At 37.0% G+C, this 16796-nt stretch overlaps 1 protein-coding gene and 1 long non-coding RNA gene across 9 annotated transcripts in view; one reads left to right on the top strand and one right to left on the bottom strand.

The window, feature by feature from the left end:
* The window catches only part of LOC136854151 (phospholipid phosphatase 3-like), a 32650-nt gene that overhangs the window by 3490 nt on the left and 12364 nt on the right, over positions 1 to 16796 (top strand). For 2 of the 3 annotated variants that reach the window (XM_067130393.1, XM_067130392.1), the window contains exons 1-4: positions 135 to 644; positions 5823 to 5974; positions 10805 to 11025; positions 15689 to 15818. In XM_067130393.1, coding sequence (XP_066986494.1) covers positions 551 to 644; positions 5823 to 5974; positions 10805 to 11025; positions 15689 to 15818 — 597 coding nt within the window. In that variant the 5' untranslated portion in view covers positions 135 to 550. Of the gene's footprint in view, positions 1 to 134; positions 645 to 5822; positions 5975 to 10804; positions 11026 to 15688; positions 15819 to 16796 lie in introns of those variants that run through there. The other variant, XM_067130394.1, reaches the window with a different exon arrangement.
* LOC136854152 (uncharacterized) overlaps positions 11394 to 16796 on the bottom strand; it is a 144881-nt gene continuing 139478 nt past the window's right edge. For all 6 annotated transcript variants that reach the window (XR_010857650.1, XR_010857652.1, XR_010857648.1 and 3 more), the window contains one exon: positions 11394 to 14497. This is a non-coding gene — a long non-coding RNA (uncharacterized lncRNA). The remainder of the gene's footprint in view (positions 14498 to 16796) is intronic.

Here is a 16796-nt window from a genome sequence, read left to right as displayed (position 1 = left end):
GTTATTGTGTCTTGTAATAGAGACTTCAAAAGACAACAGTTTGCGCTTCTTTATAAGCGGCGTTTGCTAAAATGTAAACTGGCAACTATAGTATTGGAGCCATTATTTAGGTTTCAGTAGGTTCCATACTGAAGTATTTATAGTACATAAGACGATTAATAGACTGCATGATTATATTTTAACCCATAAGTATTTAAATACGAAATGGTCTTATGTGACGTAAGAACGTAAGAACAGCCACCGCCAAGAAATTTATAGCAACTTGCAACTCGGCTCTAGCTCCTAATCGCTCTCAGTAGTCAGTCTTGTCCGGGTTTGGCCGCTGACAAGATTGCAAAGGCTGCATCCTGCAGATTCATTGTCATCAACTGCTTAGTTTTTCGTTTTTCATTCTATACTATAATTAATGAGTGTTGTTCGGTGGAAGTAACAACTTAACCTTGTGCATGACAAGCTACATGCCATCATACTTGCGTTAACGCCATTCCGTTAAAGATAGAGTGTCAAGAGCGAAAGGATATTTACGGGTAAACAATCGCCATCTACCAACATGACGAGTGAAAGCAAGGAAGACGAACGAAAGAAAAGGTCCCTGTGGATACAACGTCACATTCAGCGGTACAAAGCAAAGCTTGGCTTTTTTCGTAAGTATCTTTTTGTTCAGTAATGTTTTGGTGTTCTTTTGGATCAGCTGATTTTATGTACTTGACCCGCACGCTCCTCTTCAGTAGTTGCCAACGAGTAAATTTTGTCTGGAGGGAAATGCGAAATGGGGGAAGTTGAATTGACTCCTTTATATCAGCTATAAGCCATACTGTATATACATTAGATAAGATTTTATATATACATATCTTTAAAACAGGGTTTTACAGAGAATATTGTATGGATAGTAATACTTTTATAAATATAATTCACATTGTTTTTTTTCCAAATTTAATGTTACATCATAAAATAATTATTTACTAGATATCTACAGTAGATGTGAATGGTACACTTTGCTAGTTTTATATATTTTTGGGTAGTCTATTGTTGTAGCTGCATTTGTACCTGTATTGTTATGCGAAAAAAATGGCCCAGTGGGTTTTGTGGGATAGACCGTAACAATGATCATGTGTCATAGCCTATTAACCAGTACAGTTAGGCAATGCCCATAAAATAATGCAAGGGATTACCATTTCTTTTATACTGTACGGTAAACTACTTTTTGATTATTTGATTGGTGCATAGACTTAATTTAGTACATGCTTTAAAAAATAGTCTTAAGTTTTAACAAAATCGAATATCAAAATGTATCAGCTACAGACCAACTGGTACAAATTGATCCTCTTAATGAGGGGAAATGGGTAAGTTTCAAAAATTGCACAAAACCAAATGGCTGGGTTGGAAATAGCTTCGGTAAAGTGTCATGCCCTGATAGGTAATATGCCTAATGTATTAGATGCTGGTGAGCTATCCAAGGTCCCAAATGAAAAAATTAACATAAGTATGTTACACCTAATTAGGTTAATGGGGTATCATAATGACTTTAGCACAACTCACAGGTTTCTGATTTTTACTAGCCAAGTTATCCCTGCCACTATGACCTAGCCTAAAAGAAGAAAAAATAGAGGATTAGTCTTTAAATTTGGTGTATAACTATTTACTGAAGTTTTTTTTTAATTGCTGAGAAATACATTATCAGATCTAAGGCATTATATAAAAGCCAAAGCAAAAACTTTTTCGAGACAAGGAAAGGTATATAAAAGCCAAGGCAAAAAACTTTCTGAAGACAAGTTTTTTGAAGAATTGGTGCATTATATTGGATGTTTTCTGTGGCATTCAGCTATCTTGTAGATGGAGGCTACTTAATATTCAGATATGCTACAATAGTTCTATTTTGTTAAGCCCTTCCATTGGTGATCACTGAAGTGATGGATGCAGAAAACATTGAGATGTAGGAATGACCATATAGCAAACAAGCAGGGACTCTAGCCATTTTTCTCTCCCTAAAGTGTGCAGATACTCTCCATGAATCACAATTATGGCATAAACAGTCTTGGTTTGTGTATGGTGCCTTCAGAATTTTTACAGATCTTAAATTTGTAAATGACATAAACCCAATGAACTAAGTTTTGTAGAATGAAAATAATGGTACAGTATTGTAGGTTACAAAGGATGTACTGGTTTACCAGCACTTGAAAAAATGCACCAATCAATAATAAAGTTGCTTGCAGGATTTTTATGTAGGGTAATCAGTTGTTGTTTCTATCAGTTTACACATAATACTTTATATATAGTAGCAATGACTTGAATAGCAGTTTTATGGTACATGATAGAAAGTGAAAATACATTTTTATTTAGTTATTAAAAGTAATGTAGAGACCACTTGAGTTGTGTTGTTTTGATTTTAAATGAGAACTGAAAATTAAGAGGTTACTAAGGAATTGGTTAGCTAGATGGGAAGAGGCTGAAGGGAATGGATGTAAAGTAAAATGCAGAAAAGAACGCAGGTGAGTCAGTGCAGAGAACCTGATGTGCTGCACAAGGCATAGTACTGTAGGTAGCTTGTTATTTGTAGAAAGTTTGACAGGGTAGAATTAAAATAGCAGCTCTTGGTGACTCCACCCATATTGTTTGCTTGTGGATAATAGCACGCATTGTAGCATTGTTTATTGCAGGCCTCTTACATATGTTTACATGTGTTTTAAGTTAAGTACTGTAGCTAGGTGAGAAAGTAAGCCTGTTTTAAAAAAAGTCACTAAATAAGCCAAATTTATTTGTTTGTCGTTTAGAAATAATTGCACACAGATCAAGAGGAGTTTTACTTTTATAGACAGTATAGGAAGCCATGATGGTTACAGTGTTTTGTTGTTCTGAGAAGGTATGGTACTGTATATGGAGAAGAGTTCCTGTCTTTTTGACATTTACTTTAAATTCAAGTTTTTTGATGGTGATACTAATAACAGTGATATCTTTTTTTTTTTTTAAATCTTCAACTGAAAACCTTTATTGATAATATCAAACATAATACATCAGCATCTAGATTAAACCTTGTTTGCATTTCTTGTTGGTTTATGAAGTTTTTTATAAGAATTGTCTTGGAAAGGATAATTATTTATGCTGTCTCAAAACAAAATATGCAGTATGATTTCAAAAATTTACTCGGTATAAATTAAATATCAAATATGGTTTAGATTAGTACATGATCACTGAGATTTAAATGATTTTTTTTTCTGTGGATGTAATAAAAATAGGCTTACGTTGACTCCCTCTCTGACACTGGTGCGTAGCTGCCTTCTCACCAAGGTGTGCAGTTTGTGGCAACACTGATTTGAATATTAGAATTATTTCTTGCTGTAGGAACACTTTTCAAGTGTTACTGACTTACAAACAGTTCAGGACGCAAGTACTTCCTGTACATTCACTTTAGTCATTCCTGTTCTGGATTACAGTGTTGTATAATAAACACTTTTTTTCTCTCATGAATGAATATATTATGTACAAAATGTAGGCTAGGTGATTGATATATATCAAGAACTGTATCAAGCTAATTTTTTTCATTGCTTGGACCTTGAGAGTTCAAGAGAGGATGTTCAACAACTGTTATCATTTGCTGTACAGTGTACAGGCAGTCCCTGACTTATGGCAGGGGTTCCGTTCCAGCAGCGTGCTGTAAGTCAGTGCTTATTAATAGATAGGTGCCATAAGTGCCAATGGTGCTGTAACTAGATAACTGTTCTTGTTGTAAGCACCGTTAACGGCACTTTAATGACGCTTACTGTTGATCGTGTAGACCAGTGTGGCAGGAGAAATTAAAGGCAGACAAAAAACTGACTTTATCTCAGAGATCCAATCCATCAAGTGCCTACATGATGACCCTTCATTCGGTCCTCCCTCACAACATAAACATAAACAAATGACGAGTGTGAAGGGTGACATCATGCATAAGTATTCTAAACAGAGTTAACATATTCCCTCTCGTTTAAAAGGAAACAAAAGAAATCTACTTTCAAAGCAATAATTGTTACATGACAAAAAAAATAAAATTATCTACTTACAAAATCTATTTAAGATTCCAGGGATTCACTCTCAAATACTTTAGCTATTCTCAAAAAATTTACCCCCTTTTTTGTCAACACATCAGCCAACTGTGCTTTTGAATATACCCAAAATATCTTGAACTCTGATTTCTGAACCAGTTCTTTAAGAATAGCTATGTCTGTTCTTAATCTCTTTTCTGAAACATTTTAAACCGATTACACAGTCTCATAAAGTGAACGGTTATCCATATATAGTTCCACTTCCTTGAAAACCTTGCTCCTCACCAGAGCTTGTTTCCTCTCCTTGATACTTGTGACAAACTGCCATGCTTTCAGTTCTTGTTTCCAGTGGTCATAATCTTTATCAGTGCCGAAAACTGGCAACACCAGCTGGCCGCCACATTCACCAACACTACCCATGTTTACGTCAAGTTTTCTTCTAATTACAGTACTCGTTAATCTCCTTCTTCTTGCCACAACCACGCTTTGCTACCATTTGTTGATCCTGTAGACCAGTGTGGCAGGAAAAATCAAAGGCAGACATAAAAAACTGACTTTATTTTTCTCAGAGATCCAATCCATCAAGTGCCTACATGGTGACCCTCCATTCAGTCCTCCCTCACAACATGAACATAAACAAATGACGAGCATGAAGTGCAACGTCATGCAGATGTAATCTGAACAGAGTTAACACTTACGGCACTGTAACCTGATTATGGCGCCATAATTAGATACCTATGCTTGATAAATGTATTTGAAAAAGCACCATAAGTTAGTGCTGCCCTAACTCCGGGATGCCCAGTATCTGGCTGTGGTTGTGACTCAGTAACATGCAAGTCAGAAAATAATTAGCCAGTCATTTCCAAGTTTTAAAAATAACTGCAATTGACTGAGGGGCTGGGCTTGTATACAAATCTATTTTTACCAGTGTGCTTAGTGATACATGGGCCCTAGGAATAGTTTTAGACATAACACTGAATTCATCTTGTGTTATTGGAAACAATGACACACACACATTGTGTATGTCTTGGCACATACACTGAGCCAGTAGCCTCCTAGCTCAGGCTACTGGCTCAGTGTATGTGCCAAGACATAGCCTAAGTTACATTATAGACAGAGCCTGGTGACAAGTATTATCCTACTGAGCTTCAGGTATGTAAGCTGAGATTTAGGCTGGCTGTAACCTACATCAAAACAAAGGCTGAGAGAGTGTCAGCCTAAATTTCTTCAGTGTGTTCACCAATACTTTACATAGGTATGTAGGCCTAAGTTACATCTTAAGTTTATGCTGTAGGAAGAGTTATATGCTTAACTTTGTGAGTTCCTCTTAGGTTTTTTTGAACAACTGATGAACATGGTTTGCTGATCTTTTAGGTTGGTCATAACCTACATCCAAAACAAAGACTGGGTAGGTGGTTAGCCCACTTGACTCCTCAGTGGCCAATCATGAGCTTAAATGTTTTGCTTAAGTGTTTTGAAGTTTCAGTGTCTCAGGTTAGGCCTTTTTACCATTTCCACAGTGGGGTTTTTCTCAGTGTAAAAGAAATCTTTGGAGTTTTCTATTAATTGAGTAAGGAATCTGAAATATCGAACTCTTCATATGTGAGTCATTGTTTATATTTGCGTAGTAACTCTTCTAAATTATCTAAATTGGTCTACCTCTCTGTTCAGTGGCTGATTTACACATTTGAAACAGGTGTTTGTATGCTTGGAAAGCTTATGAGGTTCTCATATTTTATATGTAGTCACTGAAATGTGAAATATAAATGATTCACCTTGTATAATCTATAATTTCTTTTACAGTGGGAGCTGCCTTAATTACAACAGTTTGCTATATACCACCTGACTACACTAACGTTTCATGTGATGATCCATCTATACGAAGGCCTTATTACTCTGACACAGTTTCTGTTCCAGTACTTCTGTCTGTTGGACTATTTGGTCCATTTATTATGGTTAGTAGTAGCCTTAAAAAATTGATAGATGTCATATTTTGTGATGTAAACCTTGTAGATAAGCTGTGCTCATGTAGGAATGTGATGTAAACCTTGTAGATAAGTTGTGCTCATGTAGGAATACAAATCATAATACTTTCTCATCCTTTAATGGCCTTTATGAATGAAACTTTGGTATTCCAGTTTTAGGTTAGCCACCTGTGTGTTACTTGTGATGGTGCGTTACCCCTGAGAGGAGTGGGAGGTGATTGCCTTGGTTCTTTTGACTGTATTATAAATATGTTAACTAAATATTCAAACCTGTGAATCTAGAGTAATACTTTCTGTGTTTTCCAGTGTCTAGATTTTTCTTGTCTCATGATTGTACTGTTACAGTATTGGTAACAATGTGCTGCACTTTGACAGATATAACCATTTGCTTTATTTCCTTGTACTGTATATATTTGTAATACTTGCATATACTGTATTAATTTAGGTTCTCTCTCCTTTAGAGTTCTCTGCCCTTTCGATATTGTTTTTATTCTTGATAGTATGGATTCTTTGCTTTCATTCAATGTAGTGCGTTTTTACTATTCTGTATGTCTAGGTGTAATGTACTTTGCATGTAAGCCAGATTTTGTGTATGTGTGTTTTGTTTGAGGACTGATAAAAGCATTGCTGGCCAAGTCAAGTTTGGTCATGGCAGGAAAATTTTGTTATGGGCTTTAATGTGTCAAAATTGTTAAACCTGCCTTTATTTTCTAGAAGTAAATGGTAATTGCTGCCTTGTTGAATTTTGGGTTTGTAGTACTAACAAAAGTATGTGCTAGCATGTGACGTTTCATGTGGATATGACAAAGGAAGTGGTATCTGTATGCAGTGAAAAACATGTGAATGTTGTCTAAAATTAGTGTGAAGCCTCAGTATTATGCTTTACAATATGCAGTAGAAGAGGTGGGGGCCAGCTAGTTTTGGGATGAACAAAAAATTTTTTGGAGGGTGGTGAATATGGCTACACTGTAGTACATATTGATGTCAGGAATAAATGCCACCATAATTATAAATTTTAGCCCCAAAAAATGCATTCTATGACCATTTCATTTTTTTACCTTTAAAAAAAATTCAGATTCCCATTCAGTATTATTGCCTACAAGAAGTAATTGCTAAGTGTAGACAGCAGTCTTCTTCCAGAGTCTACCAAGCAAAGTGGGCAGTATTCTGCAGCTGGTGCAGAAGAAATCACATCTTTTCTTCTGAAACCACTGTGACGGACATTGCAGATTTCCTTCTTTTCTTGAGGACTGACAGAGGTTTGTCTTTGTCGGCCATCAAGGGATACAGAGCAATGTTGGGCTCTGTCTTTTGGCACAGGGACCTAGACCTGGGATCGAATGAAGACATCAGCAACTTGATTAAGTCATGCGACACAACCAGAAGAGGAAGACTAACTCAGTCGCCTGGAATTTAGATGTGGTCCTCAAATGGTTGTCAGATCCTCCTTTTGAAACCCTTTTGCACAATTTCCTTAAGAGACTTGACAAGGAAAACTTTTTCTCGTTGCTTTAGCTATGGCTAAGAGAGTTAGTGAGCTACAGGCCATTGACAGAAGAGTCGGTTTCTCACAGGGAGACGTGGTCTGCATTTTTACGTTGGACTTCTTGGCCAAGAATGAGACTCCCCCTCTAAGCCATTGCCTCGTTCTTTTATCATCAAGAATTTGATAGAAATTCTCGGACCGGAGGAAGAGGAAAGGACTCTTTGCCCTGTAAGGGCACTGAGGTACTACCTTCATAGAACTGAGATCAGAAGTTTTTCTAATAAGCTCTGGTGTTCTGTGAAAAACCCTTCCAAACCCCTTTCCGAGAATGCAACGTCGTTATTTTCAAGAGACGTCATCCTGGAGTCGCATGCAAGAATTCAAGAGGATTTTCTACCCGTTTTGGAAGTCAAAGCCCATGAAATTAGAGAAGTTGCCACCTCGCTGGCTTTTAAGCATAACATGTCTTTATCTGCGATTCTCCAATCAACCTTTTGGAAATGTAAGACTGTGTTTACGACACATTATTTGCAGGAAGTGGAGACTATTTTTGAAAACTGCAGTACCCTGGGTCCGTTGTCTGTAGCTGGCATGGTGTTAGGGAAGGAAGCATAGGAGTCTTGCTCCTATTCTACCTCTTTCGCCTTGATGTAGGCTGTCGTTCTTTGGGAGCCCAGCGGTACTATGTACTTGGAGTACCCACCAGTCCTTTTAATGGGTGGGTAATGGTTTTAATAGTTTGTATGGTGTGTAGGTGACAACGTTGTTTGGTTGTCTTTCATTATGCTATTGTGCCCAGGGCAAGGGCACTCTTTTAAGGTTATGTAAGCCATCGGACTACTCCATGAGTTGCATAACCTCCACTGATGCTTTGTAGCATTCGGAAAAATCCTTTGCTACAAGGCTTCCACTAATGTAGGGAGGCTCCATGGCTTCACTGCTGCACCACTGTAGTTAAGATGAGTGCCAACCAGAGGCAACATCTATCTGCAGCAGCTTTCTTAACAGGTAAGGGTACAATAAGCATTTTAGCCAATGCTAGCTTTAAATTTTGTTTCAGATTCCTTTTTTCACTGTCATTTTGGGATTAAACTATGTCCATGCATCCCACCTCCTGTCAGTATGGGATTCAGCTATGTAATTACTTGGTAAATTACATATATAAAAAGGACATTTTTGTAATAAGATAAAGTTTTATATAACCTTACCAAGTAATTACAAAATCAGAGCCCTCCCTCATCCCCTCTCACGGACATTGAGGGCACAAACAAATTGAGCTCTTCAGCTGTGTTGTACCTATTCTTCCTCGAAAGTGGGCAGGGCCTTGTCACCTACACTAATAGAACACTACTGTGAATTTCAAATTTTTAGCTGCTGTGCGAGTTAGAAACATAGGCTATATAATTACTTGGTAAGTATGTATAAAGCTTTATTTTATTATAGAAATGTCCTTTTTTTCTAAATAAGTTTGGAATAAACTCCAGGCATTTTATTTTTGTAACAAAAGTCTATTCCATTGCATCCGACTCGTTACCTCTGTCAACATGAGTAGTCTTCACTGAACTTTTGTTAGTTTTGGCCACTTCTAGCTTGTTACATTACCTTTACATGTGACCACTTTGAATCCAAATTAGTATTCTCTGATACGCATTAGGAAATACTGTACCACTTTTTGGGTGTGTACTTTCTCTAGCACATTGTAGGGAGTAATAACGTTCTCTGTAGCAGCCCTTTGACTCTGAGCTTTAATGACCAGAGGGCATATGATCCGACTCATTACCTCTGTCAACATTAGTAGTCTTCATTGAACCTTTGTTAATTTTGGCCACTTCTAGCTTGTTACATTGTCTTTGCATTTGACCACTTTATATCAAGTTAGTATTTTCTGATAACAGTTCTCTGTAGCAGCCCTTTGACTCTGAGCTTTGTCTTCTAATTCTTTTTTCTCTGCTTTCCAAACATCTGGCTGTGCACTGTTGCTTGATGGTCATCCTACAGTATGTAGAGTTCACTATAGCAACACCTAAACGTATGCTGTGGGGGCCTGACTTTCTACTAAGTAACAAAGTCTGAGTAATAGAAACCTCATAATATAGCCTGCACTTGAATATTTTGTAGATATCTTATTGCTGTGAATACTGTGTTTTCTAGGTATCTTAAAGTTACTGCAATTCCACATATTTTGTGACCAAAACTAACCCCTACTTTAAACTTAACATTCAATTTAAGAGATGTATTTTAAAAAGTATCATATTTAAAAGGTTAGCATAGCAGAAAATGTTAATCATGTTGCTGATTAGTTTAGGATAATGATTAAAACATGAGGAAACACTTGGCTGTTAAATTGTGGCAGTCGTACACTGATTAACCATATCAGTTTTGTTGGCTTCTAAGACTTTAGAATGGCATGGGTCTTTTGGAGGTTTAAGTAATTTGATAATGAAACCCTGGTGCCACATTACACCATTTTTGTCATAAACCTTTCAACAAGAAGTTATGGGAAGATCTGCAAGATATCTGTTCAAGGGGTAGAAAATTAACTAATTTTTTTTATAGCGTAGGTGCTTTCGTCTTCCAAGGAGTTACACTCTCATGGTCCTTCCAGGCTGCATAAGACAGAACAACCAATTACAAAGAATTCTCTTATAGTTGGTCTCAGTGTTGTGTCTAACATCATACATATTTTTGTAGAATGTACCAAACTTTTTACATAGTTTTGTAAAATGTATCAGGCTGTACTAATGTTCTGAGCATGTTTAAAAAGAGGTTTCTAAGTAAGCTGCTTAATTTGTTGAAGATGTAAAACTATATTGCATTGTATTTGATATGAAGAGAAGGTGCCTACTTGACCTAAGGTTTTCTTACATGCAGATTTGGTGAGCTCTTAACCATTAGCATAAGGAAAAACTTGTATATATATACAGTACAGTTTAAGTCTCCTCTCATTGAGGGTTTAACTGGATGTTTTCCATCTGCATTATTTAAATTTAATGGTTTGACTAGGTAAAAATTCTATATTACAATTTGCAAGGAAATCATAAGTGTGCAAGTGAATGTCAAGATATATGGCACTTTTTGAACAGCTTATGGCGTATAAGCTGTTAATTATGTAGAAACTGCACAGGGCTTTAAATTCACAGGCTAGATTTTAAGGTTTGAAATAAAAAAAGAATATTTGATTAGTAGAATAAATATGTACATTGAAAATATTTGGTTAACAAGATTTTCATACTTTTTTTGTAGTTATTTTTTCTTGACTTGTTAGGCACATTAAATTTATCATAGTAATTTGCATAAACCTTTCAACATTACAGATGATAATCTTTGAATGGGCTTTCCCACCAGAGGTCAAAGACCAGGACTATTCATTTCGCAGAGGTCTTCATAGGAGCTGGTCTTACGTTGGTGACCTTTTTGTTGGAGGCCTTCTTATGTTTTTCTTCAATGATCTTGCCAAGATTGCTACTAGTGAACCAAGGCCATCATTCTGGAGCTTGTGTGTACCAAACATTACTGAAGAACAGTGTCAACAGCCGTGAGTGAACAATCAGTTTTAAAACTTAATGGGTTAATAATATTGAAGATACTAAATAAAGATTTGTTTTACAGAAGCCCTTTTTTCAGTCTGGGTAAGTTTGACAACCATTTGAAAATGTTTTAAAGTGTTACTTACCTTGCAGTAATTATCACTGTGTACTGTATTAGTTATTCCTAACTTGATGATTGTCATTTGTCTTTGCATAGTTTGAAGCTTTGTCTTCTATTCATGTTGGATGGATTTGTTCTTCCCAATTCATTCCCCTTTACTAGATTTGTTTGAATGTAAGGTGTTATATTTTGTCTTTTTTTTATGCTACTTATAAAAATAAGTTAGTGTGTTTTATCAAAATAACATTAATCATGTAAAGTATATGCCTTTATTTGTATCCTGAATGTTCCCAAGTTCACCAGTCTTCTTGTCAGACAAAAGGTATTATATATAAACATGTACCATCTGGATCCACTGGTATAACTCGGCAAATAGCCTCATTTTTTGTGATCTTGCAGTGCTCTTAATATCTCTGCTTCTCTTCCCCAGCTGTTTACGAGTGCCGATTTTTAATTTCCTTCCATTTCTCCATTAATACTCTTTTATACCAGCCCATTTTTCACGTTATAATTTAATGCCTTCAGTGAGTGATAAAGCAGCCATTTCTGCATTTAGCAGTGGTTGGGATAGATTATGGAACACAGGCTTCATAAGATACAGCTATTTGTTGGTAATAAACCTTTTGAATACCATGAATGTTTGCTTCATTTCAGCCTGGAAATCTTATGGTAGTAATTATCTCCTTTTCTTTCCTTGTTTGCCATTGTTTCTGTAAGGTTTTCTAAGTAATTTTTTGTCAGTGCAGTAAATAGGTAAAAAACTATTAAAAAATTAGTGCTTGGAAGAGTTCTTGTTAATGCTGACCACTTTCTATACACAATATTGACAGACAATATTTGTTTCATATATACGGTAAAATTTACTTATTGCAATACTATTAATTTGTTCAGTGTAACGATGATTTGTTAGTGTCTTTTCCACTCTTTTACTTGAAGTTTGCTAGAGCTTTGGTTTTATTTGTTGTGTACATGTCAAGGCCTTTAGGTAAGGCTTGTCATGCTTTTGTTATCTGTCAACAGTACCCTTCACCACCTTTGTAGCAGCCAAGTATGTTTGACACTCTTACCCATGAGTTGTGCCACAATAGGCTGCCCAACCAATGGCTCCACTACACAGTGGAGGATTTATGAGGGAGATGTTAAGGAGTGCAACTGGTGATCTTTTATCCACTCCAGAATCTCTAGTCTCTAGGTTGACAGTGGAGTAGTCTTTGTTTTTGGTTGTGGTGGAGTGCCAGTCCTCATATGATGTTCAGCTCGAATTGCACCGTGTCTGCTCTTTTGACAAATCTGTCCACAGTTTACGCGCCAACCAGCCTGCTACCAGCCATACCTGCTCCACGCCAGCCATGCCTTTTGAATAGTCTGTGTGCTTATTGTCCACTACTGTTACATGTGTGCCCAACTCCTTACTCACTGACTGGTCTACATGTTTGAATCTTTCTCTGGACATCCATCCAGTGATTGAGGCTATAGTTGGTGAGGACTGAGATGGTTAGATTGAAGGATACCATTTTCTTTCAGTATTGACCTTTTGCAGATGTACCTACTTCAACAGTTACCCCTCTTCCAGCAATGGTAACTCCTGCAATTCCTGGCACACCAGTGTTGGACTGTAACTCAAGATGTTAATGTACTGCAGGTAGAATACACCCCACTTGTGGGCCTATTCACTGAATATTGCCTACTCCTTACTTTTCTACACAGGTCACTGCCTGAGCTGGTTTCCATCCTTGGCTCCTTTGAGGGATGCTCAAGAACTGATGAACCTCATCCAGATCTTCCTCATCAGAGGTTGCATCAACAAGCAGGATGAGGGATTCCTCCAGACATTGTGCTTGACTGCCATTGCTCCCAATCATCATCTTCCACAGATCATAGAGACAATGCAGAGACAGTTTTTGCAGCAAAGGTTCTGACTGTGGCTGGTCTCCCCAACTGAAGTTTTTAAACAGACAAAATGACTTATTCTTTGGTGACTTGAGTTTTTAGGCTAGAGACAGTCCCATTGCTTTCTGTAAACCCTGAGATGTGTAATAAAACTGTCGCCTGTAGTGGTTGACCTCAGGACTCGATAAGGGAGAACAACTCTTAAGTGGAATCTGTTCATCTGTTTTCAAGTCATTTACCAAGAAGAGGCAAACTACCTGGAGGGATGGTTTTGATCCTTAACCAAGAGGAGTTCAGCTTGTTGCACTTCTTGTCACAATCCTCTAGTGATGTCTTCTTGCCAGCAACTTATACTACATTTCACAGGAAGAAAAGACAGTTGACACTGCTGGAGATTGGTTAGCCAGATGACCTTTGGCCCTCTACATTTAAATCTATTGTTTTTTTGGAAATTAACCATGCCAAAGGTGCCCTTATCCCTGCTAAGAGGACACTCTTCAGCTTTTCATAGGTCCCAGTGCTTGGCCTTTGGCCTAAATTCTATACATGTACTGTGTTCTTTACCAGTGGCAGTATGGACACTTATACTCTGTTCTATACAGTGGCAGCATGGACACTTTAAGTATAAACTTTGAAGGTACCATTAATACTGGCTAGAGATGTGGTGACAGTAGTAGAACAAAGATCACTTTTGGCCACGTTATGTTAGGTCAATTAATAGAGTTATAATGACATTGTCTTTGTAACATAATTGTATTCATACTAAACAGTTTGTTATACAATGAGTGCTTTCTACTTTTTAATTTTGCTGCCTCATATGTTAGTTGAACATACCTGTGAATCCAGATGGTTATTGTGTTTAAAAACTGTGACAAAGACTAGTGAACATTCTGAACATGAATGAGGCATATATAAGATTACTGGGCTTATGAGAAAAACTTGTTACAATAGTATTTAATGATATAATGGGGTTTAAATATGCAGCTTTGATATGTAATTTCAAAATTGATTCACAAGTGATCAGTTTTTGTCCTCAGATATGTTAAGATTATTTTTATGTCAGCCCAAGTATTTTAAAGATCTTTAATAGTGTATTTTGTTAAAGATGACCCTCAATGTTTACTAAATTGAACTGGGATCAGTGCGAGAAGCATAAAGGTGAATGTTTTGTACATTCAGATTATTCCAAGATACTGATCGGCTCCTTTATTAGATACTTGGTGTTACTTGAATCAATAGCTGCTTTCTCATCCCAGGAATATTTCTTGTTTAATGATAAAGTCTCTTGGATAGGCTGATAACTGTTTTGTTTATGAATATGGTAAATTTGCTCAAATGAACAAGCGGGCCAGGAGCACTGTAAAATACTGAAGTAGTTAGCACTATTCTGCCGGTGGGATAAATACTGTATAGATGACTTTGTTGTAATGATGGTACACAGGTAGGAGCATTCTGGTGGAAGTTAGTACCTGAAACAAATGAATGAACCTATTAATATTTGTTTATAAGTTAAAGTTTTAACAGTTACAACAATATTAAGTGTTATCATTTAGCTGATAGCCTTTTGAAATTTTGAATCGAATCATTTGTGGCATTACGTTTGTGTTAGTGCATTAAAGGTGGTGACCACATCAGATGTGTTAGTGCATTAAAGGTGGTGACCACATCAGAAGGTAGGAACTTAAATTGTAGTGGGCGAGCTTGACTAGATGGACTAGGTTTTCATGTTTTGACTTAATATCTTGGGGAAAATTATGAAATAAGGGTATTGAGCAGCTTAGGCCTTTTATCAATTTGTCAGGAAATTCAATATGAGGGGAATTAGTATCTTGGACTGACCTAGGATTAAGTTTTTACTCACCAGCATTGGTGATTGACATAATCTGACAATGCTTAAGGACTTATGTGGACTCCATAAGTGCTGATGCTGGTCATGAAAACATTGTTGAAGTGTAGACAAGAGCTGTTCCTTTTTGTATGTCCCTTTGCCAATATTGGTCAGAGAACATGATATTTAGCTGAATATTCCATTATTGTAGTAGTGAGCAGAGACTTTAGATTACCCTCTTAAGGGAAGTGAATGGAGTAAATCACAAAATCTAGACTAGTAAGGCAACACTGAGGCCCTTTCAGCCATTCAATGTTTAAGACAGTGAAAGATGGAGATATCCGGGAAATAAATGAGGTGAAGTATAAAGTGTCATGGAGAAAACCCCATAGTTGCACTAAAAAGTAATGGTTAAGAGAGGTTGGACAACAAGACTAAAGAAAAGAAACTGAAATGGAGATTGTCTTAGGGGAGCCTTGTCTCAGTTTCTATGGAGTTTATTTTTGTGTGATGTTATATTGACAAGTTTTTTACAATAATCCATCAAGCCATATTTTTGTGATTTTACACATCATTTGATCTGCCATTCTTCTGTGGAACTGTCAGTATTTATTTCAGTTTTAGTGGTTTTTCATTGTTAAACATGGAGTGCTTCATGCTGATCACAGTATTTTGTGAAGATTTTTAGAAATTATTATTTATTAGGTAGGTTAGCTAACCAAAGTTAAAATATTTTAGGGCTAGCCTAATGCAATATCCATGCTAGCCTGGATAATGTATTTAGTGTTTACAACATGCCAAGTTTTTTTTTTTATGAAATATTGCTTTCCAGATATGTAAGAATCTCTTGGAAGGACTGCACAAATCCCTTAAATTTGCCACAGCGAAAGTTAGTAGATGCAATGAAGTCCTTCCCATCAGGTCATGCATCTGTGTCAGTTTACTCAGCAGTATTTGTGATAGTAAGTATTTTTGTCTTATCTGGGGCTAAATTATTTAATTATATTGAGAGGGTAAAAATTTATTAATAAAACTAGCATATACACAAGGAAAAGAATCTGTTATTTATAGCTAGAGTAGAATATATTTTTGAGGTGAAACTTAGCCTGTATAATTTAGCTTTATCTGAAACTACTTGACACGGGGTCGACAAGTGTTAAAATTGAAACAGTCGTTAAAGAATGGATCCCAATAGTTACTCCTCACCCTAAGGGATGGCGGGGGGGTTAAGACAGCAAATGTCTTGCTTGCTCATTCCACTCTTGTTGATGAACAGGACGGCTGTGTAGTCAAGTGCTCTGAAGTTTGAATTGTGCTTTCATGGTTATTGAATTGGATCGTCTAGACTGTTTTTTTCACTATGGATTCTTCTTCTCAATCTTCATTATCAAAATCTCTTAGATTTTGCAAGGTAAGCAGTTGCAAGACCAGATTGGATTATTTGAAGTACGATACGCACGAATTATGCAATGATCACTGTGGGGTAACTTGTGATTCGGACAACTGTTGTGATCATTGCAGGGAATGGTCTTTGCAGGAGGTATTGAAGATGGTAAAGTAACGCGAGAAGGACAATAGGCCGTAGAGTTTCTTCGGGGCTGCAGTTAGCGTCAATGATGTGCGAGTCTTTGAATAGTAAGAGGAGTGAGGAGGTAAGTGCGAGCGAACGAGTTCTTAGTGGCAGCATGGGGACAGGTCACACTTCTCCTGTGTTGGAAGGTAAGTCACCGTGGTTAAAAGGTTCTCGCCCTTTTGTGTCAGGTGGATTTTCTCAGTCGGATCTTCAAAGATACCAATCTCAGTTCAAGTGTGTACCAGAGTGGATTAGTAGAATTTTAGCACCAGGTCTTGCAAGACCATCTGGTTCTGAGGCTTCTTTGGTTTTCGCAGATGAGGAAGACTTGTTTAGGCCCAGCCCTTCCTCTCAACAGTTCTTTTCC

This window comes from Macrobrachium rosenbergii, chromosome 28 (genome assembly GCF_040412425.1).
Source record: "Macrobrachium rosenbergii isolate ZJJX-2024 chromosome 28, ASM4041242v1, whole genome shotgun sequence".
In the NCBI taxonomy this organism is placed as follows: Eukaryota; Metazoa; Arthropoda; class Malacostraca; order Decapoda; family Palaemonidae; genus Macrobrachium; species Macrobrachium rosenbergii.
Note: the sequence above shows the minus strand (reverse complement) of the source record. Positions and strands in the feature narration are given on the sequence as shown.